The 26,541-nt window shown below is 47.5% G+C and overlaps 1 protein-coding gene across 1 annotated transcript in view; it reads right to left on the minus strand.

Annotated features, from left to right (window-relative positions):
• TRMT10B (tRNA methyltransferase 10B) overlaps window positions 1-26,541 on the minus strand; it is a 313,279-nt gene that overhangs the window by 174,915 nt on the left and 111,823 nt on the right. The window contains exon 4 of the mRNA XM_086963206.1: window positions 15,557-15,709. Within this exon, the coding sequence (XP_086819332.1) occupies window positions 15,557-15,709 (153 nt within the window). The remainder of the gene's footprint in view (window positions 1-15,556; window positions 15,710-26,541) is intronic.

The following is a 26,541-nucleotide window of genomic DNA, read 5'->3' on the forward strand; positions in this document are numbered from 1 at the left end:
CCCCGAGAGTCTAACGAGAGAGGACATCGTCTGGGTAAAGAAAAACTTTATAGAGAAAAGGGAAGCAGAGAGAGAGGCTAGCGAAATCTTAAAACCAACTGTCAGGGCCCACTATATGATGATTGCTTCGTTATCTATTCAATCCTATCTGACAATAGTAAATAAACCTTTTCATAGGTGGGTCCTCACTAAATTTCGTTTTAACCAAGCACATTTCCTGCTAGGAGAATTTGAAAAATGGTGCAAGCCTCACGAAAATGCTCCCTGCAGATGTGATCATTTCTCAGACCAGGATATATTACATTTTGTGTTTTTCTGCCCCTTTTATAAGAATGGGAGGGAGAGATACATTAAACCAATCCTGAGAGGTTTAGATTTTATGCAGGTTAGACCAGCCTTATTGTATCTGCAGCTCATGGAAACTACAGTAGTAATGTATGGGGTAGCCAATTTTTTGACTATGTCAATCCGAACAAAGCAAGCGAGGTCAATGTTAAATAACTAATGTAAATTAACTGCTTGAACTGAATAATTGGCCACTGTTTATGTAATCCTGATATGTGTAAAAAAAAACAACAAAAAAAAACTCAAGAATCGCACGTTTTGCACTTTCTCCCCAGGCTGCTAGTTCTTGTATCCAGAATTATAAAGATATTCCAGTTTGCACATTTTTAAAATTTTGTATACTGTCAAGGGTCTATAAGATCGTTATTACTGTAATTACTGTAAATATGATGGTAAAGACGTTTTTTACATGATTTTTTAATTTTTAGAGAGTAACTTTTTTAGCTTATTAACTTGTTTTTAACAATTTGTCTGTATGATTGAATGTGGTTCTGTAGCATACTTTTATGATTTTAAAACAATCGAATAAAGTGTTTTTGACTCCGCTCTCTCGATAATCTAGCTAGTGGCTGCTGCACTGTCTTTCCCGGCCGCCACCGAGGTAAGTCCAGCTGCCCTGGCTGTGGCTGGCGCCCCAACCGCGCTCAGTCATCGTCTCCCAACAATAACATCGCCAGTGTTGGATATCTCTGCATGCTATTAAACACCAGATCGGCGTGTAGACATGCACAAGACATTTTTTAGCTCCTTGATACGGTAAAGCCACTTTGTCTTATGCTTACTGAGACGTGGTGGGGAGAATTCTCTAATCCGGACGTCGCCATGGCAATCCCGCCTGATTATAATATCTTCAGGAAGGATAGAGCTAAGGGAAGAGGTGGTGGAGTGGCACTGGTGTTGAAGAAAGGCACGTCTTGTGCTATCTTGCCAGTGGATGATATCCGCGGCTCTGAGACCCTTGCTTTTTCTATCACTCTGGGTCCGCACCAATCAGTTAAGGGATTACTGGTATATAGACCACCTGGCCCACCTGGAACGTTTTTTGAAGACCTTGACTCCGTTCTGCTGGGACTGGCCCTGAAAGCGGAACATTGCATTGTGGTCGGGGATTTCAACTTCCGGATGGATGATCCGTCGGACCCAGCCGCTATCAAACTTTCAGAGGCTATGGCCCCGCTGGGGCTGATCCCTTATCTTCAGGGGCCTACGCATGACAAGGGGCATACTCTTGACCAGGTTTTCTCGTCATCCCCTCTTGAGGTGATAGAGATTATCCCGGTACTATGGGCAGACCATTTGCTTGCTAAATTTCTGATCAAAGGCACAGTTAAATCGGCTGTTGCTCTGCCACAGCAGCAGGGTCGAGTCCATAGGGCTTACCATCGAGTGACCCCTGAGATGCTGGCCCAGGCCGCCCTGGATCACCCCTGCCCCCTCTCAGGCGACCTGGAGAAGGATCTGGAGTCCTTGCAAGCATGGCTTTTAGACAGGCTAAACGATCTCGCCCCGGAATTGGCCCCCCGCTTGACTCCGAAACGGGTCTCCACTCCTTGGTTCACCGCAGCACTGTCGGCTACGCGGCAGCAGCGTAAGGTGGCCGAAAGAGCCTGGCGGGCACAATACGATACTGCGGCCAAGCTGACCTTTAAGACGGTGGTTAAGGCCTATCACCGGGACATCCGCCTGGGTAAAAAAGTCTACCTGGCAGGGAGGATAGAAGCCGCCTCCAACTCCTGTAAGGAGATTTTCACTATAGTGAGAGAATTTATATCTCCACGGTCCAATACCTCTGATGAGAGGCCATCTGATTCCTGGGCTTCGGACCTTGCTAACATTTTCACTAGCAAGATCAAACTTATACAGGACTCTTTTCCATCGGTGGCACCTGCTGGGCCGATTGACCCCGAGGCTAACTTGTCCCCTCTGGCATCGCCAGGTTTGACGTTGGGCGTGTTTCCACCTATCTCTGCCCCTGCCTCTTTAGCACTCATGGCCAATCTCAAATCGGGCTCGCCTCTGGACCCGTGCCCGGCTAAATTTCTGGCGAAAATTGCGGAGGTGATTAATCCGCTGGCGAACCCGCTCCTGAATCTCTCGTTGAGCCAGGGAGTGGTTCCGCAGGCCTGGAAGCAGGCAATGGTCATTCCTCTGCTTAAGAAGCCTGGTCTGGATCCGAAGGCCCCAGTCAACTATAGGCCTATCTCTCTGCTGCCGGCGCTCACGAAAATTGTGGAAAAGCATGTTCAGATGGTGCTCTCCAATTTTCTAGAGACAAATGAGATTCTGCACGCCACCCAGTCGGGCTTTCGTCCAAATCTCAGCACAGAGACCGCGCTCCTTGAGGTTTCAGAAACCATTAAAGGGGTTCTGGACACTGGGGGCAAAGCCATGCTGGTGATGCTGGATTTGTCGGCGGCTTTCGACACCGTCCCCCATGATGGCCTTCTCGCAAGACTCTATGAGATAGTACTGCGGGGGACGGTGCTCAGCTGGTTTTCCTCCTTTCTAGCTGGCCGCCGGCAAACGGTCTGGACCTCGCCAGATTCCGCCGTGATGCCGCCTCTGGGAGTCGGGGTCCCTCAGGGCTCTATTCTGAGCCCGACCCTTTTTAACATCTTCATGACCCTTTTGGCGGCGCTGGCGGAGTCGTTTGGGGCCCAGATCGTATCCTATGCAGACGACACCCAGCTCCTCTTCTCGTGTAAGAGAGGAGGAGACTTTGATGGGGAGAGTATCCGGGATTGCCTTGGGGCTGTTTTTCAATGGTTCCAACTGAACAGCCTCAAGTGCAATTCCGATAAGTCTGAGGTACTCTTCTTTGGGTGCGATACGGAGCCAGACTGGCAGGCTTGGTGGCCCATCAATATGTTCCCTCCGTCCTGTTCATCCCAAACTGCTAAGAACTTGGGGGTCAAGATGGACAAGGGGCTAACGTTGAAATCCCAGATCCTTGGTGTGTCGGGCACCTGCTTCGGCCTCCTTAGGATGCTGCGGAGGTTTCTTCCCCTTCTGTCTGAGGAGCACAGGAAGCTGACTGTGCAGGCCCTGATCGGCTCTAGGTTAGATTACTCGAACGTTCTTTACCTGGGCCTGCCAGAGTATCTGCTACAGCGGCTTCAAGTTGTGCAGAATGCTGCCGCGAGGGCTATTTTTGGTTTGAACAGACGTGCAAGTGCAGCAGGCTTGCTGCAGACGTTGCATTGGCTTCCAATCCGCAAACGGATCACCTTTAAGGCTTTGACTTTGGCCTATAAGGCTCTCCATGCGGTGGGAGCAAAGTACCTCCAAAAGAGACTTGCCTTTTACCATCCGGCTCGTTCTCTGAGGTCAGAATCCCTGTTTTTGGCGGTTGTCCCGCGAGTGAAGAGAGCTCGCCTGGGAGGTCGCTCCTTTGGACTATTGGCGCCACAGTTGTGGAACTCTCTGCCGCTCACACTCCGGGGAGCCACCAGCCTACTTGCTTTTAGAAAAGGTCTCAAAACCTGGTTGTTTACCCAGTAGGCCGCTTTGTTGTTTGCCCCCTCTGCCTTTTGTCTTCTTTTAATTGTGTTATGTTATTGTGCTGTAGCTCTCCTTACTCAAAGCGCTGGGACACTCTTTTTGAGTAGCCGCGCGCTATACAAAAGTATATATAACATAACATAACATAACTTGATCAGTGGCATGTAGCTGCGTCCTTGGACACTCCCTGAATAGTTGATGCTTGCCCCAGCGCCACTGCGGCAGGGTCCGGTTTCAAGGTGTATTTGGATGAACGATAGCAGCCCACTCGCTGCCACCCATCCAGCGAGAGGCGTGGGGGTTTCTCCTGGGAGGATCACAAAGAGTCCTCTGGCGGTTGGGGCTCCTCAGGGGAGTCAATACCCAGCAGGGCACACGTGTCGCGTAATGACCTAAGTTGATGTAGGGACCCCTGCCATTTGAAGACTAGTCGGAAGGGGTGGCGCCATGAGTCGGGAACTCCCTTATCTTTGAGAAACAATGTGGCAACTCGGAAAGCCTTCCTCTTATGTAGGGTGATGGCGGAGAGGTTTTGACACCCCGTTACGTACCTGCAGACCTTGGTTTAAGCAGGACTAGTGATCCTTTCCCCCACTTGATTATAAGTATCCAAACGGAGACTGAAAGGATCCTGACTCTCTCTCCTCAAATTGATCATACGTGTATAGCAGCGCACAGCTGTGGGAGATTTCTTGAAAAGAATTCAACAGTGAGTTTTACTCACAATAAGCTACTCTGCTTGGTAATCTGCCATGGCAGGCAGCTTTGGACTCAGTTACACCACTGAGGACATTGATGAGATACTAGCCAGACCACCACTGCTCATGGAAGGCGACCTCAACCAGACTCTGTCTTCGACCGCCGAATAGTCAGCGCAAGGATACGACAACCAATGTATGGAACTACTTGCCGATACAAAATTCTATGAGGTACTGGCAACAGATCCGACCGCACGCCTACAGAGGACCATATCCATGATGATAGAAGAAGCGGAAGCAAATAACTGGCTGTCCAAAAAAGAGGCAGACTATCTAGTAACCAAGTCGCCAAGGACTCCCTACTTCTATTCCTTACCAAAAACTCATAAGGGAAGGATGCCACCACCAGGCAGGCCCATAGTCTCTGGAATCAACTCGATTCTAGAACCCCTTTCAGAATTCGCAGATCAATATCTGAGACCGCTTGTTCAGAAAACCCCAACATATCTCAAGGACACACGGGATCTCCTAAACATGCTAACCAATTTTGAATACTCAGAGGACACCATGCTCTTGGTAGGGCTAGATGTCGAGAGCCTATATACGAGCTTGTCCCAACAAAAAACCCTTGAAACTTTGGAAACAATACTCTTCAACATTGACTGGCCTCACAAAACACCAAGACATTTCGTTTTAGAGTGCTGCAGATTGGCTCGAACGGAAAACTTTTTCCAGTACAAAGACACCCTCTTCCTCCAGCGCCATGGGACGTCTATGGGGAGCACATTCGCCCCTAGTGTGGCAAGCTTATATGTCAGCACTTTTGAAGACACCTTCGTCCACAATGAAAACAACCCCTTCCTATGTCATATCCTTTTCTGGAAGAGGTACATAGACGATATCCTGCTGATATGGAAAGGAGATAATGCGATCCTAAAAGATTTCCATTGCTGGCTAAATAGTCAAGATGAATGTTTAAAATTCACATATACCGCCAACGAGAAGACACTGGATTTCCTGGATATAACCATTTATGCGGAAAACAACACTTTACAAACCCACACATTTTTCAAGCCAACGGCAAAGAATAGCTTGCTATCCTTCCAAAGCTTTCATCCAAGACTATTACGAGAGAACCTTCCGTACAGCCAGTTCCTCCACCTGAGGAGGAACTGCAGCCAAATATCTGACTACAAGATACAAGCAGATGAGAAACGTATGGACCGCCAATACCCCAAAAGAGTAATCACCTCCTGCAAAAAGAGAGCGCGCAACCAACCGAGAGAAGCCCTTCTAGAGACCAATCCTAGACCATTGGAAGAGAGAATTACATGTGTCACGACCTATAGCCCGGTAACGAACCAGGTAAAGAAAATCATCAATAAAAACTGGAAAATCGTTACATCCAACACCTTAAACTGGCCAAAACCAAGGTTCGCGAATAGAAGAAGCCGCAATCTAAAGGACATTTTGGTACACACAAGACCACCTCCTAAGAAAAAGAAAGAACAGTTAAGGTTGTGGGACAATCCACCTGTGACAGGACACTATCCGTGCGGCACATGTGTAGCTTGTGACACAACAAAACCGACGAAGGCATTACAGTTACTCCCAAATTTGTGGGAATTACGACGACACACCAATTGCAACACGAGCCACGTCATTTACATGATCACATGCCCTTGCCAGATGAGATATATTGGCATAACGTGTCGGAAGGCAAAACAACGACTTGGAAAACATCGAAGTAACGTGAACTGCAAGAGGATGACCACCAAAATGTCTACACACTACATAGAATCAGGCCATACTGCTAATGACCTACAATGGGTGATCCTTGAGACACTTGATACAATAGACAGCAATGCTACAAAAATCCTGTTCGAAAAGGAGCAACGTTGGGTGCACAGGCTCCAAACGGATACAAGAGGCCTGAACGACTCCATTCCGTGGCTATCCCTTAACAGATGACATAACTAATACCTACCGAGAGGACTGTTCTCCCCAGCTCAATCCAAATACTGTACTATTCAGTGCCTTAACCATCCAAGAACTGTATAAGTGCTATTTTGCCCCATAAAAACCCTAGAGTAATTTTTAAACACCATCTCGAGGTCACAACAAGCCTCCCTATCTAACCTGAAACCTACACTTTCGTAATATGAAGCAAAAAACAATATAACTTTCCCACGATCAATCACACCTTTTGAAAAAAACGCTTTTATCAATAAGCGATTCCTACATTTTTTGTCAACCATAACCTCGAAATAAATCATAAATAACTTTGCATTTGTTTGGAAACAAAGACCCACTCGCGAAACGAGCAGCCTTTCATTAAGACAGACCAAAACTATGCGCCTGTATTAACATAACTCAGAAGTTAAATATGCCATAGAGTGTTTAATTAGCATTTTTGGAAATTACACTAACCCCTCATAAATTGGCATACCAGTATCTCAAACCGAGACTAAATACTTCTATTTCCATTTCTTGGGAATATGAACCTCCCAGCAACCGCCCGCGACGTATTCCGGGCGTTGCTGGGCAGACTCAGCACAAGTATGCAGGCAAGGATGAGAAGGAACCAGGTATGGCGGGGTACTCGTGACAGTTCACCACGAAACCGCAAGTATATTTTTAATCTTCCCAACGCCTAATCGCGGCCTCTTTTTAGTGAAACCTCCATCCTAAAAGCCGCGGCCCCGCGAAGAGGCAAATTGCTCTGTTTGTAGAGGTATGAATTTACCGATAACCGCCGCAATGAAACGCCACGCGACCGGCACCATGTACATGGCTCAAGGCGCGCATGGGGATTATTTGTCATCAAATTTCACACCGGCCAAAACACAGCTACCTTTGACTTAAATGTCACCAACACACATCGAGCAGAACGGCTTCAGTACCGCTCTTGCCGCGAACGTAGGCAGACAACGAGGTGTAATATTAAAGGGCTAGTCATTTTAGCACATTTCCCAACAAGCGACACCATAATAACAACAGTATTACAAAAACCCAATATTTACATAAGATAAATTATTTATCACATGGTCAATAGCACGAATTGAAAAGGAGATAGATAATCGATTCCTCACGCAGAATGTTACCACGATAACAACTAACACATTCTGAAACAACATCAAATGGGCATATTGGCATACATATATTAACAAGCACTGTGTGAGCTCACTAAATAAAGCTATTAATATCAAATGATACAAGATAATAATATACACAGTAAGCAATGTGTGTCTCACTACAAAGCATGCCACTTGATAACAAACGATTATAAGGTTTTCAATGATAACTACTCACCTGAATATTGGAATGACACTGGAAGCACTACAACTAAGGGCACAGCACTACAGTATTTGCAAAATCACCTACTCCACTGAAGCATGAGTATGGGAGAGTTGACGCCTGATATGACTGTGATTCTGCGCTAAGTATTGCCATTTTTTAGTTACTTTTCAAAATCACTTGATTTTGAGCTTGTACAATTGTACATAATTTGTGTCTTTCCCTATCCCTATCTCCCCTATCTGTTGTGTGTATGTTTGTTTTCACTTTGCAGGTACAATGCGACCTTCTACTGCCAGAAGAATCAGGTTCTAAATTTACCTATTCTTTTCACTATTAGTCACTTCACCACCCCCTGGTCCTGAAGAAAGCCTACTGACCTTTTGGCACTTAAGGCTGAAACATGTCGACCTTTTTAACCACAATTATAAAGTGCGCTTGAATTCATAACAGATTCCACAGCAGCACAATTTTGAATAATTTGTACCCGAATCCAGACCGATTAAAGTACCTTATCTGGCTGTCCGGGTTTTTTAAAAAACTGTCACCACTACCCCACCACCCACCTTTCCACGATCACTACTGCCTTAAACCAAAGGTAAAACCTCCTGGCGGAGGGTGCACACAAAGAATTGACCCAAGGATTACGCATGCATGTGTAAAACAAGAGCGGGGACACATCATATACCCCTACGAGAACCCAAGAACTTTAAAACACGTGTATGAGGGTCTTTTTATTGGGAGACACCCCGTTACGTACCTGCAGACCTTGGTTTACGCGGGACTAGTGATCCTTTCCCCCACTTGATTATAAGTATCCAAACTGAGACTGAAAGGATCCTGACTCTCTCTCCTCAAATTCATCATACTTGATACAATGTCACCTGGTACCCCTGGTAGCTATAGGGATGTTTCCGTTGTGCTGCCTGGAGAATCCTCTCCTTCAGAGGGTAGTCAGGGAGGAAGGCCAAGATGTCAGGCGGTGGGGCAGGGGCCTGGCGCGCAATGCCCACCCTGTGTGCTCTGTCTATGCGAATGGGAAAATCAGTGGTCTCCCCCAGAATGTCCCTGAACATCTCCTGTAAGAAGCGTGTGACATTGTCCCCTTCCACTTTGGGCGGAACGCCTCGGACCCTGATGTTGTTCCTCCGAGAGCAGTTCTCGAGGTCCTCCATGTGCGCTTGGAGATCTACTTGTTGGTCCTTCAGGCGGATAACTTCCTGCTGTAGCAGATCAATCTCCTCGCTCCGGGCCTGCGTAGATTCCTCCACTGCCGCAACTCGTTCACCAAGACCATCGACATCCCGCCGCAGCTCGCGGTGTTCCCCGGCCATTTCCTGTTTTAACATTTGGAAATCCTTGCGCAATGAATTGAATAAGGTCTCTAGGGATGTTTTCGTGATGGGTGTCTCCCCTTCTCCTGATACGAGGTCTCCTTCTGCCCCCCTTGTGGAGTGTGTGGGGGGCTCTTCTACCCTTTAGGGTTGCCCTTGGCCAAAATTTCGGGGATAGTGCGTCCCCCCTGTGGCCGGTGTTTGCTATGTTTCACCGTCTTTCTTTCCTCAATACTACTCGTTCGCACCGTCTAGTAGGGGGTAGTGTGTAGATCCCCGTCCCTTTGCCCCGTCCGCTGCCCCAGATCTCGGGGGCCGCCGCTGACCACCTCCTTGGCTAGGTCTCCCAAAGACCCTCTCGCACCCCGGGATCTCGGGACGCCCGGGGTGTCCTGCTCCTTTGGTGGGGTGGGTGTCGCTATGGCCAGAGGGATCCACACCGATTCTATGCTGGCGGTGTTCTGGGTGGTGTAAAACCTTGGTATGGCTCTGAGTCGCCTTCTGGCCCAGTCGGTGTTCTCCTCTGTCCCTGGGGGGTCACTTGTCACCTTTAGATTCCCCTTTGATGTAGGGGGTGTGCTGCTTCCCCGGCTCTCTCAGCGCGTCAATCGCCTTGCGCTAGGCCCCAGGCCTCAGGACTCAATATCCACGCCTCTGGGGGTGCTTCGACTGCTGCTCGCTTGCTCCCCTAGGCCCCCAGCACCTGTCTCTCCCATGGGCCTCAACGAAGGGGGTACTGTGTTGTCGCGCTGGGGCACAGGGCTGCCCCCGAACCCCCCCACCAGCCACCTCCGCTCCTACCGGGGCCCCTCTGTGCTCCGCTGCAACCAGCGGGCCGGGGGTGCTCCTCTGCCCAGTACCCGCAGTGCACCGGCTCCTCCGCTGTAGGCCCCAGGCCTCGGGCTCGAGTTTCGCGCCTCCCGCGGCACCACCGCAGCCACTCACCTCGCGTTCTCTGTGCTGCTGCTATGGTGCCTCCACCAACGTCCCGTTGCGGTCTGAGCCTTCCGAGCCCCCGTGAGTGCTCTGCTGGGGTCCGGTAGCTGCGACGTCCTCCTTCTTTGGTCGTGGACTCGTGGGGCCGCCCCGCACCTCCAGGCGCAGGCCGCAGATCCCGGGGGTCGAGTTTCGCGCCGGCCGGCACAGGGGCCCTCACCTCCGCCTCTCTTCTCTGCCGTTACTCGCGCCAGTCCCCGTGTGCCGCAACTTCGTTGTCCCAGCGGCCGGTCCGCCACCCGATCACCGGCCCTCGGCAGCCGCTCTGGTAGTCCCCAAGTGGGAGAGAGGTGCCGTGAACTACCGAGCTCCCCCGGCCGCCATGACCCTCGGCGCCGTGTACTCGGGTGAAGCTCGTCTCCTCGGGAGGCCACCCTATCTGCTACAGGTCTCCGGAGGACTGGCTCTGGCTCCTCACACCATCCCTGGTTAAATGCTGCAGATTCCGGGGCTCGAGTACTGCGTGATGGGTCTCAACAGTGGCCCGAGGCGGGGAGCCTCGCCAGCAAGCGTACGCTCAGGCCGTCATCTTGACCACGCCCTCCCAATCGACCCCTTTAAAACCATTACTTTTAGATTTTGGGATGTAAAACACTTGAGGAGATCGCTAGCTTTATACCCCTTGCATATTGGAAAAGGATCTGGACCACTCCGGAACTTCTACCATATGCAAATACTCTAAAACACATAAAAGAAGTAGACATATCGTGCAAAATTAAATGGCTGCAGAAGATCAAGTGCTCACTCACTACCATGGGGCTTAGTTACCTGTGGGAGGAGCCAGTAGGAAACACTTTTCCTTCACAATCAGAATACAAGACAATTTACGGGAACAAAGTCACCCTCAATTCTATGTCAATGGCAAATAACTCCTCACTGGCATGTAGCTTCTTGGAGCATAAGCTCGAAACAAGATTTGAAGCTTATTGGGATACCATCACTAGAACTTGCGACAGGAAACTGGACCACCAATTCAGAGTTGGGACTCTAACTATAAAGATGTTTACATCACACTGGCATAATGCCATTAGAACTAATTGTCCCTCGTGTCCATTTAATGATAAGACAATCTTGCACATAATGTTTGCGTGCCCCGCATATGATCGACCAAGATAGAAATGGCTTAAACCAATCTGTTCTAATCTTGGAACAAGATCTTGTAATACAGCACTTCGCATATTGAAAACTGATACTCGTGAAGATATAGTGGTAACAATGGCGAAGTTTTTAAGCTGGATGTGGGACATTCGAAGGAAAAATCTGTAGGCTACAGCTAGATTCTTGTAATGAACTACTAAAAGATCTGTATAGAATGATTAGATGATTTCCATGTTTTAATATGTTTTAAATATTTATTCATCTTTTAATAATTTTTTAACTGCTTGACTGTAGATGGCATTTTTTATGAAATTGTCGAAATAAAGACTAATTGAACTGAACTATACTGAGCTTAAATCTAGCTCCAGGCACAGTGGGGTCCTTTATAGGTGTAATTTTCATTAAAGTGGAACATCACAAACAAGAGGTGCTGCACAAAAAACCGTATGCTGTGTGGGCCCCCTATCACACCTAATAAGAGAAACCGGGATGTAGGCAGAGAGCACCATTTGAGTAGGACAGATCTGGTTAAAGCAATGAAAAAATGTTTTTTACATATTTACATAATAAATCTTACAAATCAGTGAATAAAGTAGTTTACCTAGGCTCACACACCGTTTTAATAATGTGTCAAAGCCAAAATTAGAAACCGAATCACCAGGCTCCAAGGTCAGCAACTTGGCCAGTGGAGCACAGCTCTTCCTGATGCGGATAGGTTGTATTTATTTCCTTCCATCACCGTTGACAATTTGTGGATGCAGTCTACCACAGAAGACTTGTTTGTTAATGTTGGTTTCTTAGTAGGTTTAGGTAGGTACCTATCACTAGTATCAAGACCAAAATCCCAATATAAGGTCCAGTCAAGGTCTCAATAAATCATTCCCTTGGTTGACCCTTGGTAACAGGCTGTGAGCAGGCAGGCTTAACTTAGGAGACAGATCTGTAAAGCATTTAAAACACCAATACATTAAATAATTAAGACCCAAAGCATATAAATCCAACACCAATTTATAAAAATAAGAAATATTTGTATGATTAAAATGAAAACAAAATGGCAAAAATCCAATGGAGGGAACAAGAGATATGATTTTTTAAAGATTAAAAGTAAAACTAGCGCTTAGAAGTAAATGGCGCTCAAAGGGTGAAAAAAGGTTGCCCTAATCCGGGAGAAAGTCAAGAATTCAGGCCACCCACGAGTAACACTTTTACACTTAACTTCCAAAAGTGTTTCTTGATGCAGGAACATGGTCCACACCACCAGTCAAAGAGTCTTAAGCTCCACTTTGCCTCTTGGGGTCTTGGACTACAACTCCTATAGTGCACCTGGTCAATCCAAGTAAAATCCAGGTGAAGCTTGTCAGCTGGAGTTGTTCTCGTCGTCGATGTTGCAGGTGGCCCTTCCAGCGCTTGTCCACCTGTTGCTGAACAGGGAGTCCACTCCTTATCCTTTAAGACAGGCAAAGTCCTTTTGTTGTGAATTCTTGTGAGTGCAGCACATGCAGTCCTTAAGAGTGCAGTCCTCTCTTGCGCATTTGAAGAGTCCAGCAGGGCCAGCTCTTCTCCAGACGTTTCTTTTGGGTCTTTGAGGGTCCGAAATCTCTGAGTTGCTCCTTGGGGAGTTGGTACTACAAGACTCACAATGCATCTGGCCAAATCATTAAAAGTCCAAGGTGCACAGTCCAGCTGGATTCTTCGTGGTGGAGATGAAGCAGGTGGAGCTCTTTTTTTTTTGTAAAATTTTTATTTTGCAGGCAGAAAGAATAAAACATCAAACAAAAGGAACCACATAGGGCGCACAGATGATCCCACACAGTGGGAAAGCGTTAAAGTAAGACGAGGCAATGTCGCAATACAAGAAAGTCAGTAAACAAGAGGCTTCGCCAGCCTGGTGGAGCTCTTTTAACCTGTTGCTTTGAGGGAGTTCACTCCTTCAACTTTCAGAGCAAGGCATAGTTCTTTTTGGGCTGAAAACCAAAGTGTGCAGCAGGTGCAGTCCGTATGAGTGCTGTCCTCTCTCCTGTAGTCCAAAGGTTCAGCAGGGCAGACCTTATTCTTCTTGTACTTTCAATGCAGGAAGCCGATTGCTGGGCAGCTCTCCCGTATTTATCCATGCTTCTAAGGTGACCCAACCTATGGGTGTGGCTAACTTTCCCTAACACTCCCCTTCCATCCCCTCTGCTAATTCAATTACTGGGGCTCCCATTAGGCAGGGGGTACAGGGTGTGGAGGTGGGCCTACTCCTGCCCTAAACTGTCATTCCCTGTATTGAAGACCTGTTTGGCTACCCAGCCCCTTTCTTGCCTCTTGCTCTGCAGCTGCAGATCTCCTCTCACCAGATGTCTCCTTTGTCTCCATGCAGGCCACTTCACACCTCCTCAGAGCAGTTTGGCTCAGCCTGTCAAAGACTGGCCAACCAGGAGAGGCTACTAGAAGGCTGGATTTTGGCACAAAAGAAAAGCAAGTTCCATAACGTATTTTCTGTCATAGTTCAAATAAATCCAACCTTGGCAAGTTGTTGGATTCATTCTAACTATTATTTTGACACTTTGAAGTTCCATTTTAGCTCATTCCTGTCAATAGTTAGCCTATGGAACTAATGTACTATGAAATTGGCATTTTTCCCTCACCAGGGCTTATAAAACCTCTTTTATAATCTCCCTGGTAATAGTTACAAGGCACCCTTATATGTAAAAATATGGTTGTTTAAGGCTTCGGAAGTACCTTCAATTCCGAAGTCGAATTTGCATATCATTTTAATTTAAAAGCATGCTGCAAAGGAGGATAGACTTTTAAAATGACAGCAGGCTACACAGCAATGCACATTTAAGTGCATACAATCTGCTGGGCCTCTAAACCTACATGCCCTAACATATACTACCAACTTCAGGTAGGCTGCCAGTGCCAATTGTAATTATACCTAATTACCATGCACTTTTAATAGAACAAGCCCTGGGTCTTGATACTAGAGTCCAGGGCACAATCAGAGTCAGAAAAACAGCAACTAATAGTCAAAAGCAAGCCGCAAAGTGGGGGGTCTCTGCAAAAAGTCCTGGTTTCTCACAGTCATCCAATTAAGAATTATTGCAGCAGATATCTGGACCATCAATATAATTGTGTAATTCCCACTGTCATGCACTTTTTGTGTCTAATGTCCATTTGCTTGCCCTAATTGCCCCTTTCCTCTGTTTTTCTGTATTTTAGATAAAATTAACATGTTGATATTGGTTTGGATTGGTGCTGGCTGTTGTGGTAGTGTGCATGCTTTTTGGTAAACTGCCATCTTTAAGTAGAAAAGTGTAGTTATTTAAATTAAAAATGATGTGGAATTTGCCTTTTTTACCATGTTCAAACTTTGACCAAACATGGAGAAGTTACATAAAATTATAGCTATAAATAACAAACACAACAAAGAAACAATATCATAAAAATGTTTGAAACACACAAAAAAGAGCAGTGAAAATGTGGTGTAAAAATAATTCAGCAATATCAAATGCACAAAAATCTCAAGAAAAAGAAACCCAGAAATGTAGGAAAACTAGTGCATTTGTGTGTAAACATGGTAACAGAGCTGTGGTTCTGAGTAAGGAGCACATAGGAAGAGCACTTTTTCACAGGAAATATGATGATATTTTAAAAAGGGAATTGAGATGTAGATGGAAAATCTCCTAGCTGTGTATAATCTCTTAAAAGTCACTTATGGCAATGCTTGTTAGCATTATCACTGCTCTATTTGTATGAATGTTACATGAAATTAAACCATATTTCAAGTACACTAATACTTTTGATACCGAAAGAACTGGATAATGCCATCAATTGCCCCCTCTTCAAAAGTATGTGCCTGCTTGAGACTACTTCCTCCAAGACCTACACTGGCAGGTTGTTATGGTTCAATAGGCAGTCATGGCTGACACCATGGGATTTTATCACCGAAAGGTACATTTCATTTGAAATTCAATACACAACTGTGCCATAATAGATGTAGTTACAACAGACTCTCGAATGTTAAATTATTTAGTCTAAATTTCCAGTAAAATATTTACAGATACTAAATACAAAAGGAATAAAATGGGTTATTAAAAACAACAATAAAACTAAAGACACAAAGGCTAAAATCATTACGGGATTCAGTTTGGAGGCTCATATTAATGTTAGTCACCACAGCTAACTATTCATTTTAAGTACACATGTTGCCTATCAGTTATCAAGTCAGCATACAACATATCTCATTAAGTCAGTACATGTAGCTAAAGATGGTAAGTTTAAAGAAAGACAAATACTAAAACTTACAAGATAATTGGAAAAGCCGTCGTTCATTCTCAAACACTCTTCATAAATAGGACTGTTGACTATGAAATTGGTGAGATAGAGCCAAAAAGGTTTTGAAGCTTTCTTGTTTGAACCATAGAGCCGCCTGATCTGACCAGCAAGTCGACTTATTTCCTTAAAACAAAACAATTATTATAAATTATATGCACAACAATAGACCAGAATGGAACATAAAATAGCATATGTATTTGTAAAGCGCACGATCACCCAAGGGTATCTTGGCGCTGAATAACAGATGTTTATTGACCAATTTGATTGTGTATTTAATCAGCCAATACAAAATATACTACTTCTTACATCTGACCTAGAGACACACTTTTAAATGTGTCACCATGCTCGTATAATCAAAAAGAAAAAAAATCATAAATAATAAATGCATACCTATATACATCTATAAAGGGGCTTTGACCAGTCCTCTAAATCCACTTGCCTGGTCAACAGTCATTCATTTATTGCCTTTACCCACTACACCATACAGCATTGGGTAATAGTCACCCCCACTTCAGGCCCTGGCTCTGCACCTCATGGCATTCCACCTTTTCACATCTTCTTATCTGCCTAAAGAGAAGTCCTCTTCGGTGCCATTGCTAGTTAAGTATGTTCCCATAATCAAAGGATGCCGAGTCGACACCGGGACTCGAACTTGGGTCTCCAGTTCCAAAGTCAGCAGCTCTAGCAATAAGGCCACAGCTCCTCTTATTACACGTGTCTCCAGAATCCATTGAGTGGGGCTTGGAATTCCACCATATTCTTAGTCCAGTTACACAGCCCCAAAGCACAGCGTTTGATGGGCCCACCTAGTTCTAGTTCTAAACAGAGAATGAGGCCTTGAGATACACCCTTCACCAAGTTATCATGCCCAACGAGCCTGCTTCGCACAACAAGGGTCCTGAGCATATGGTATGGAAACATGGCTTAGTTTCACTCTCAGCAAACCTATCTGGACAAGAGCAATCTTTTGCTTCTTTGGTGATGTAATATGCAACGTCACCACAGGACATCGCTGATGTAATTACTGATCTCTTCTGTGTATTTAGAGAATAATGGATATCACATTTACATTTCCTATCAATACTGCAGAAATGATATGTTGTTGAATATCTGCATCTCCACTTTTAACATCTCGACATCCTCACAAAGGATCCATAAATAAGGCATTAGTTGCACTGTCAGCAAACAACTGTGGAAAGAGCAGCCTTCAGCAGAGCCTGTGATTACATCATCAGTGACAGTGATTATGTCGGTGGTGGTGTGATAAGTAATGTCACCAGTGATTTTATTTAAGATGTCGTCCAGGTATAAAGATGGCAAATGTTGCTGCAATTACACTCACTAATAACAAATATTCGGACAAGCACTCATTATAAGACTTCGTAGGCTGTCATGCCCCTTTCGATATTTAGATGTTTGTACAATGTACACAATGAGAAATGAGGCTGCATTTCCAGTGCCAGGAAACATCAACTGTTTATATTTAGCAATGAGGGGAGCACTCAAAAAGTAATTAAAGGCACAATGTAATTCATTACTCCAATATAGATGCTTTTGTATCCAAAGCCAAAAATATGGTCCTTCCACATTCATACCATTGATTCAAGGAGACAGGTATATGATATACTCAACTTTATTCTTGCATCTTCCAAGACAATTCCTCAGCCTAGCCAAGGTGGTTCGTCCTTACAACAGGACTTCATCAGGGAGCAATGAGGGGAACACTCAAAAAGTAACCATGGGCACAAGTCAATTCATGACTGCAACGAAATGTGTTGCCTTGGCTTAAGATTTATTTTAGAAGTTGCAAAAATAAAGTTGAATATATCATATACTCAGTGCTTTAAATGGAAAAAAATAAGTGCAGGTACTCATCAAACGGAGTTAGGGCATGGCTAGTTGGCGGGGCTAGGGTGGGATATGATACAATGGCACTTCTTCCATCTGATGTGTATTTATTTTGTACTTGCATTATCCTTGTTAGTAATCTCAAATTCCCCATATGTGCAGATTCCCAATGCACATGTAACATAAGATGTTGAGTGATCCCCTCATTTCTGTAAGTATTTGTGGACTAGAAGGGGGTTCTTCGGCAGTGAGACCTTGGGGGTAGAAGCACTGCAATTGTGAATTTTGACAAAATGAGCCACTAGTGTAGTGGACTATAGCTATTACTGCCTTATTTGTCATCGTTTTTGTTTACATTTTTAGGTCAGGTGTTAGGCACAACCATTTGTTTTTAAAAGTTAATCCTTAAAAATACATATATATCCATACATAGAACAGATTTCAGTCAGTCCTCTTCATCTATTGGTCTTTTGTAAAGTCATTCACATTTTGTTTTCACCCACTACTGCATATAGCATGGGGCAAAGGTTCAGCCCACCACAGTTATGAGTTCCCTTCCAAGTGAGTGACAGCAGAAAATAGTTCCCTTCACTGCTTTGTTTTTTTCTTATTACTTTTTTTTCATGTGTAAGGGTAAAGTAGCTCCCAAGACACTGGCAAAGGGCTCTTTCTGCCGCTCGTAGTGTGCTACAAAATGTGTGGGCAATGCAGACAGGGCCCATTTTTAAATGGGCTTTAAAACCATTCAAAGATGGCATAGCGTGAACGGGTGCTGAGCCAAATGCAGGTATCTACGAAGACTCTTGCTAAAATATAACGAAAATAATTCAAACATGCCTACTCATGTCAGCGGATTTACACTGATACACAGGCATCCATCTAGTATTGGTTGTTTATAAACTTTTATAACAAAAGCCATTCTAATGTGCCCATCCATAAGTGTGCATGTATGGACAGTCACATAATAATAGTCAGATCTGATGGTTCACAAAAAATATATATATATTTTGCTAAGAAATTTAGTATGGTTTGGCAAAAATGTAAAAAAAAAAATAATAAAAGTGCATTTGCAATTTCCATATGCCAAGAAGGAAAGATTAATCTGTGTGTGAGGCAAGAGAGGCTCTCAGACATGATTTCTTAATTTCATTAAATAAGATCTCTACCCTTGAACGCTGGTGGCTTTTTCAAATGGGGTTGTGGAAATAACCATTTTGTGAAAATGTTACTGAGTAAGCAAAAAAGCTGCTAGCTTAAGCCAGAGGATCAGACCTCCACAATAGTAACCTCTCTTTTCAAATCACTGAGCTGGAGTCATTCAGCCATGTTTTGAGTTTGCACAGATGACTTTAGTAAAAAAATTATCTCAGTAGAATTTTAACCTCTTGCATGCTTCGGACGGCTCTCGGCCGTCATGCATCACGGGGGTCGTGTGCGGAGGACAGCCGGGGGCCATCCGAATTCCACCCACTATTAAATCACCCGCACAGCGCAAAAATGTGGCAGCACGTAAGGGGTTAAGGATGCAGTATAATGTTTACTGTACGCTGTGAGAAGTTGGCCTGGTATATGATGCTCACTAGTTCTAGTGATCACCTTGTACCATGCCAAGTAACCCTTATGATGATTGGTTGTAAGTCAACCTTATAGACCAGCTATCCTAGTAACGTGGACAAAGCAGTCTTAGGCTAAACTCTGTAAAGGCATGTGAAGCAAGCTGTTTTACCATATACAATCCCCTTGAATACCAAATGAAAGGACACCACACAGATATATATTGAAAAAATATATATATTTATTTACTACAAATATCCCCTATACTCTTTATGAGCACAGAAGCAAATGCGTTAAAACAAAACACAGTTTAAATATACAAAAGTTGCACAATATGGATGAGCCCTAGGGGCCACCTAAACCATATACTAAAATAGTGGTATAAGTACCACAAATCGAAAAGGATGTAGGCCTAGGGCCTGGGGAATCGCTGGAGCTGTTCGGGACTAGCAGTGACTAAGTCGGGAAAGGCCCGCGGGACTCTGGTGCAGCGCTTAAAGCACACGCATGCACCAATGCAAAGTCAATGGTGCGTAAAAGTTACAAAGTTACTGAAAAGGGAATCTTCCGGATGACCTAGAACCTAGCAACTTGGAACATAGGCCCTAGAGGTGTATTGCTACACAGGAGCACCGGAGTGCCAGGGTTACCTCACCCACAGGAAGCGGGTGCATAGGTCTAGCAGTGTGTTGGGTTTCGTTGCGCTGGTCTATGGAGCATGTAGATGAAGATGCTGCAGGCGGGTCGTCGTGGAGAGTTCCGATGGATCCACGGGTGGATCTGAATAGGTGAAGACCTGAAAGCAGAGGGGACAATGTTCAAAGTCACTAGCCAGTGACTACCGCGGAACCAGGATGGAACCAGGCGATGTCGGGTGCAAACAGGCGAAGAGGTGAAGATTGTCTCTGCAGCCACGTGGACACGAAGAGGTCGAGGACGTCCAGGCGTCGGTCACGAGCTGTCCCACGAAGGCTCTAGCTGATGGCAGTGTCGGCTTCTTGATCGGAGCAAACAGGCCTTGGCCAATGCAAGCCACGTAGGAGACGATGCAAGCTTCTCACTCGGACCAGCAAGGTCAGAGGGGGTGCTCCTTTTTACAGGAGCTAGGGCCAGTCTGGAGCAACCAGACCAGCGGTGTAAATGTCGGATTTCGTCGCCAAGATGGCCACTAGCCAACGGACTAGTAACCGGGATGGCGCGTCGAGTGTCAAAATGCAAAAGGGCCCCATGCAGATCGTGGAGATGCTGGGGGGCTGATCTTCGGTGCAGATGCTGCTCGGTGGTGGGGCTTCTCAAACCCCAAAGCACAGCATCGAGGGTGCCTTGGGTGCTGCGCAGTCAGCTTCTCGTGGGTCTTTCAAGATGGCCGGTCCCACGTCTCTTGGTGCCTCCACGGGTCTCTTCTTTTCAGGGACTGTGGATCGGGCTCTGAGATGTCTGGGAGGGAGTAGTTTCTTTTCTGTAACTCCAGTTCTGTAGTAGGGGTATCTCTGTTATAGTCATAATCTAGTGAATAGTCCCGCCCATGTGCGTGGACCCCGGAGCAATCAAAAATAATCTCTAAAGTGTCGAAAAAATGCAGAACTGCACAGACACTTAAGAGAGAATTTAAAGACATATAATGCAGCCTATAAAAGGCTACACTGTCCAGTACTTCAGCTAGAAATTCCACCAAAAATCCACAAAAACAGCAAAGCCTGTCCAGATTTCCTTTGTCTTCAGTACAAACCCCTCTGGAAGATAGAGAGGAAGGCATGGACAGACAAGCCCCATAGGCTGCCATTATGTGGCTCAGAATAGGATACTGTGCCTTTAAGAGAACTTTCCAGAACTTCACAGTATCCCAGAATGCCTTGCAGGTCTCCCTTACTTTCAGTTCTTTTTGAAGGCGTAACACGCCCGACCTGTAGCATTCTTTACATGAACATCTCTCCACCGGGGAGGAGGGCGGGCGCTTATGACTATAACAGAGATACCCCTACTACAGAACTGGAGTTACAGAAAAGAAACTACTCCTTCTGTAGTAGGGGATCTCTGTGTATAGTCATAATCTAGTGAATAGAACGGCAAGCCCATCCCCACACCAAAACGGCGGTGGAGAAAAGAAACCAACACCACTATTGTGCGAACAAATTCCGCAGCGAAGCCTGTCCAACCTGAGCATCTGCTCTGGCATCCGCGTCCAGACAGTAATGCTTAGCAAAGGTATGAACTGACTTCCAAGTGGCGGCCTTGCAAATTTCTGCAATCGGCACATTACGGAGCAAGGCTGTCGTGGCAGCTTTGCCCCTGGTGGAATGAGCCTTAGGCTTACCTCCTAAGGTCTTATTAGCTTTCTGGTAACATAGTTGTATGCAGGACACAATCCACCTAGAAATGGACTGTTTAGAGGTCGCAAGACCCGTCCTGACTGATCCGTAATTGATAAACAATTGGTCTGACCTACGAATATCTTTAGTCTTATCCAGATAAAATTTCAACACCCTCCGAACATCCAGGGAATGTAAGGACCTTTCCGCTGGAGACAAAGGATTCTGAAAAAACGTAGGCAAAGTTATCGTTTGGTTGACATGAAAGTCAGAAATAACCTTGGGAAGAAATTTAGGGTGAGTACGCATAACAACCTTAGCAGCATGAAATACAGTATAAGGTTCATTACAACACAACGCCTGAATTTCACTCACCCTGCAGGCCGATGTAATGGCCACGAGGAACGCCGCCTTCCAGGACAGGTGCTGCAACGAAGCCTTATGAATGGGTTCAAAAGGCTCCTTCATCAAACTGGACAGCACCACATTCAATTCCCATGAAGGCGAAGGAAGCCTGACAGGAGGGAACACTTTCTTCAAGCCTTCCAAAAAGTCTTTGATCACAGGGATCTGAAAGAAGGAAGTCTGTGAAGGGCTTTTCCTGTAGGCAGTCAATGCAGCGAGATGAACCCTAATAGAGTGAACATTAAGGCCAGATTGCGCCAAATGTAGAAGGTAGGGAAGGATGACATCTTCCTTGCACGTCGTAGGATCGAAGTTCCTGGACACACACCAGATGCAAAACCTCTTCCACTTGTAGGCGTACGACGTCCGAGTGGAAGGCCTCTTAGACTCCTTCAGTATGTCCATGCAATCGTCTGGTAGATTCAAATGGCCATATTGCACTACTTCAGGAGCCATGCCGCCAAACTCAAGGATGAGAGGTTGGGGTGCACCATCTGCCCCCCGAACTTCGTGAGAAGGTCCGGCCTGCACGGCAACCGAATGTGTGGAAGGAGGGACCGATGTAGAAGGTCCGTGAACCACCACTGTCTGGGCCATTCCGGGGCAATCAGTATCATCCGCGCCCTGGACCGGGACAGCTTGATGAGCACCGCCGGAATCAGAGGAATGGGCGGAAAAGCGTAAACAAAGCTGTTCGACCAGTTGATCCAAAGTGCATTCCCCAGCGTCCCTTGCTGGTAGTACCTGGAGGCGAAGTCTCGGCATTTGCTGTTTTCGGCGGTGGCGAACAGATCTACGTCTGGAGTCCCCCACCGTGCGAAGACTTCTCCTAGCACGTCGTCGTTTATGACCCACTCGTGGTTTTCCTGGATCAGCCTGCTCAGTGCGTCCGCCTGAACATTCTGCACACCTGGCAGATGGGTAGCCGTTATCGTCAATCCTCTCGCCAGAAGCCAGTGCCAGATCGTCTGCGCCTCCCGAGACAGGGTGCGCGATCTCGACCCCCCCTGCTTGTTGAGGTAATACATCGTGGTCGTATTGTCCGTCTGCACAAGCAGAGAGTTGGTCCGGAAGGACGGATGAAAGGCCTTCAGTGCCAAGTGAACAGCTCTGAGTTCCAGGAAATTGATGTGATACGTGGACTCCGTCGGAGACCACGTGCCTTGGATCTGTAAGTCCCCCGAATGCGCTCCCCAGCCCTGGAGAGAAGCATTCGTCACGATCGTCTGAGTAGGAATGTCCTTGTGGAAGGGAACTCCTCTGAGGAGATTCTCCGCTGAACACCACCACGTCAGAGACTGAAGAGCATGCAGAGACAGTCGTATCTTGTCGTCCCACGATCCTCTCCTCTGGTCCCATTGGTCCTCCAGGCACTCCTGCAGAGGTCTCATGTGTAGTCGTGCATGTGGAGTGAGGAAGATACAGGAGGCCATCGACCCCAGTAGAGAAGACACCGTCCTCACTGTTGTAGATGGAGCGGTCATAAGAGCCTGAGCCTTCAGAAGGATTGATCTCCGTCGCTCCTCCGAAGGAGACACGCTTGCTGACAGCGTATTGATGGTGGCCCCCAAGTATTGAATACATTGGACCGGGATCGGGACCGACTTGGACATGTTGATGTGCAACCCCAACTTGTTCAAGAGAACGCACGTCTTCCGGAAGTCCGCTTGGGCTTCTGAGAAGGAGGAGGCCTTGATCAACCAATCGTCCAGGTACGGGTAGACAAACACCTTGCCTTTCCTTAGGTGTGCCGCTACCACTGCCATGCACTTCGAGAACGTCCTTGGTGCAGATTTCAGACCGAAAGGCAGCACCGTGTATTGGTAATGATTGGTGCCGACTTGGAACCGCAGAAACTTCCTGTGCTTGTGCGCGATGGGCACGTGGAAGTACGCATCCTGAAGGTCTATGGCACAAAGCCAGTCCCCCTGTTGCAACTGAGGATAGATCTGATGCAAGGACAGCATGCAAAACTTTTCTCTGCGAATCCACTTGTTTGCCTGCCGCAAGTCCAGAATGGGCCTGAACTCGTTCTTGTCCTTTTTGCGAACCAGAAAGAACCGGGAGTACAGACCTCTTCCTCTTTGAGACAGAGGTACGTCTTCTATCGCCCTTTTCCTGAACAGGATATCGGCCTCCGCCTGGAGCTCGCGTAGTTGATACTGCGAGCTGACCGGAGGGATCGCTGGAGGAGGGCTGATGAACCGAAGACTGTATCCATTGCAAACAATATTCAGCACCCACTTGTCCTGAGTAATTTTTTTCCACTCTGCCAGAAAGAATTGAACGCTTCCCCCCACCGGAGCGGGTAACGGATGACGGGGAAGTAACCGCTCAGGGTCGAGACCCGGCCGGGCCCTTGTTTGCGGTAGAGGGCTGCTGTCCACCTCTACCCCTCTGACGCTTTTGGAAAGGTCGTCGGAACTGCTGCTGTTGTTGCTGCTGCTGTTGTCCCGAAGACTGTCCTCTACCTTTCCCTTGCGAGCCGAACCGCTGCTGGAACTGGCGGTAGGGTTTCTTGTCCTTGGGCTTCTCCAAGCCCACCGCCGTCAGGGTTTCTGCCTCGGCCTTCATCCGGGCCATCTCGTCATCTGCGTGTTTTCCGAAGAGCGTGTCCCCGGAAAACGGCAGGTTGGCCACTCGCTGTTGCGCCTCAGGTTTGAGAGACGTAAGCCTGAGCCAGGCATGGCGGTGCTGGTTGAGACCGTGGCAGTAGCCGTGCGCAGCTAACAAGGAAATATCCGCTGCGGCACTGATGGCCTGGTTCGAGACCAGCATCCCCTCCTTGACAATTTCCATGAAGTCCTCCCTCCTGTCACGCGGCACAAGGTCCGCGAACTGCTCCATGGAATCCCAAAGCGCCCGGTCATATCGTCCCAGTAATGCCGAGTCGCTGGAAGCCTTCATCGTGGTGGACGAAGTCCCACATGCCTTCCTACCCGCTGAATCAATCCAGCGGCTCTCCTTGTCCGGAGGCACGGTGGAGGACGTGGAGGTAGAGTGCTGTTTCCTGGCCGCCGTAACTATTACCGAGTTGGGGACCGGGTCCATCCTCAGGAAGGCAGGGTCGGAGTCCGGTGCCCTGTATTTCTTCAAAAGTCTAGACGGGGCGGCCTTCACCACTGCCGGCGTAAGGAAGAGTTCCTGTGCCGGTTCGACCAGACCCGGAACCAAGGGCAACAGAGGGCGAGACAGGTGCTTCTTGTGCAAAGTCTCGAATATCACGGACGTCGTAGGTGTAGGAGCCGTCACCGTGATACCCAACTTTGCGGCCCCCCTCAGGAGAACCTCCTGGAACGTGCCGATGTCATCGATAGGAGACACCCTAGTCTCCGGTGAATCGGACAGAGTAGGGGAATAGGAGCGGGTCCCAGAGGACGTATCAGTCCTGGATCTGTGTCTCCTACGGTGCCGTCTGGAACGGGTGGAGGACCTGTGCCTACTCCTCGAACGTTCCCTCCGCCTGGAGCGCGACTTCGATCTCCTGGGCCTCGGACGGTCCACCGGCTTCTCCGGGGTGGCCGCCTTGGGCTGACGTGGTTCCTTGGACTTCGGAGTCTTCTTAGGAGGAGTCGGGAGATCTGGCAGTGAGACCGACCTCGGTGGAACCGGTGGCGGCTTGTCAGGCAGAGGAGGCAAAGGAGGAGGGGTAGGATCCCTCGGACGCGGGCCTCTAGGTAGCGAAGGAGGAGGTGGAGTAGACTTCTTTGGAGTATACACCTCCGAGTACACCGATCTCGGTGACCCACCATCCTTCCCTAGGCCGCGCAGTACGATCCTTCGGCGCCACCGATCGGTGTTCAGGAGTCGACCGTCGCTCCCTCGACGTCGAGCGACCCTTCGGCGTCGACCGCCTCTTCCTCTTCGGCGTCGAGCGGCTGCCGTGTCTCGACGTCGACCCGGACCACCTCGACGACGACCCTCTGTGTCTTGACGGCGATCTCTTGCGCCTCGACGGCGAACGCTTCCGTCTCGCCGGCGAGTGCTTCTGCGTCGACGGCGGGCTCGACGACGAGATCCCCTCGACGACGATGATGCCTTGTGTCTTGACGGCGATCGACGGTATCGCCTCGGCGGCGAGCGTCGACGCCGATCCTGTCGACGTCGAGACCTCAACGTCGACGACGACGAAGACAGCGACGATGACACGGTCTCTGTGTTCGACGGCGGCCTGTGCAGGTCCCTCGACGTCGACGGGCGACGTTTTCTCGACCCAGAGCCCTGGGGAGATGGGGAGCCGGCCTTGGACCTCCCCCTCGACGTCTTGGGGGGTGCCACCGACCCAGACGGAGAATGGGGACGTGTGCTGGGCTTCCTGCCCCTGGGGAGCCCCCCAGGGGCCTCAGCATGGGCAGATGAAGCCCCTCCAGACCCACCTTGCGTCTTCTGTCTCCTTTCCTCCAGTCCCTGAAGCCTGATCTTCTGTCTATCCTTCAGGGTCCTGCCAGTGAAACCTTGGCAGATCTCACACTCCTCAGGGATGTGGGAAGAGGGAAGGCAGAGGATACAGACCTCATGGGGGTCTGTCTTGGCCTTCTTCCTGGAGCACTCCGGGCATTTGTCAAATAATGCAGGCATTATGGACAACAAAAAAGGGTGCAAATAACCAAGAAGAAAGTCACCAAAGTACTTTAAAAGTACACAAAATCGAAAAAGTTGAAAAAACACCAACAAAACCCTTGAAAAGGGAGAGCTTAATGCTCCAGGGTCCTGCTTGCAGGAGCCGGAAAAAAGAACTGAAAGTAAGGGAGACCTGCAAGGCATTCTGGGATACTGTGAAGTTCTGGTAAGTTCTCTTAAAGGCACAGTATCCTATTCTGAGCCACATAATGGCAGCCT

This window comes from Lissotriton vulgaris, chromosome 3_1 (assembly GCF_964263255.1).
Source record: "Lissotriton vulgaris chromosome 3_1, aLisVul1.2, whole genome shotgun sequence".
Lineage (NCBI taxonomy): Eukaryota > Metazoa > Chordata > Amphibia > Caudata > Salamandridae > Lissotriton > Lissotriton vulgaris.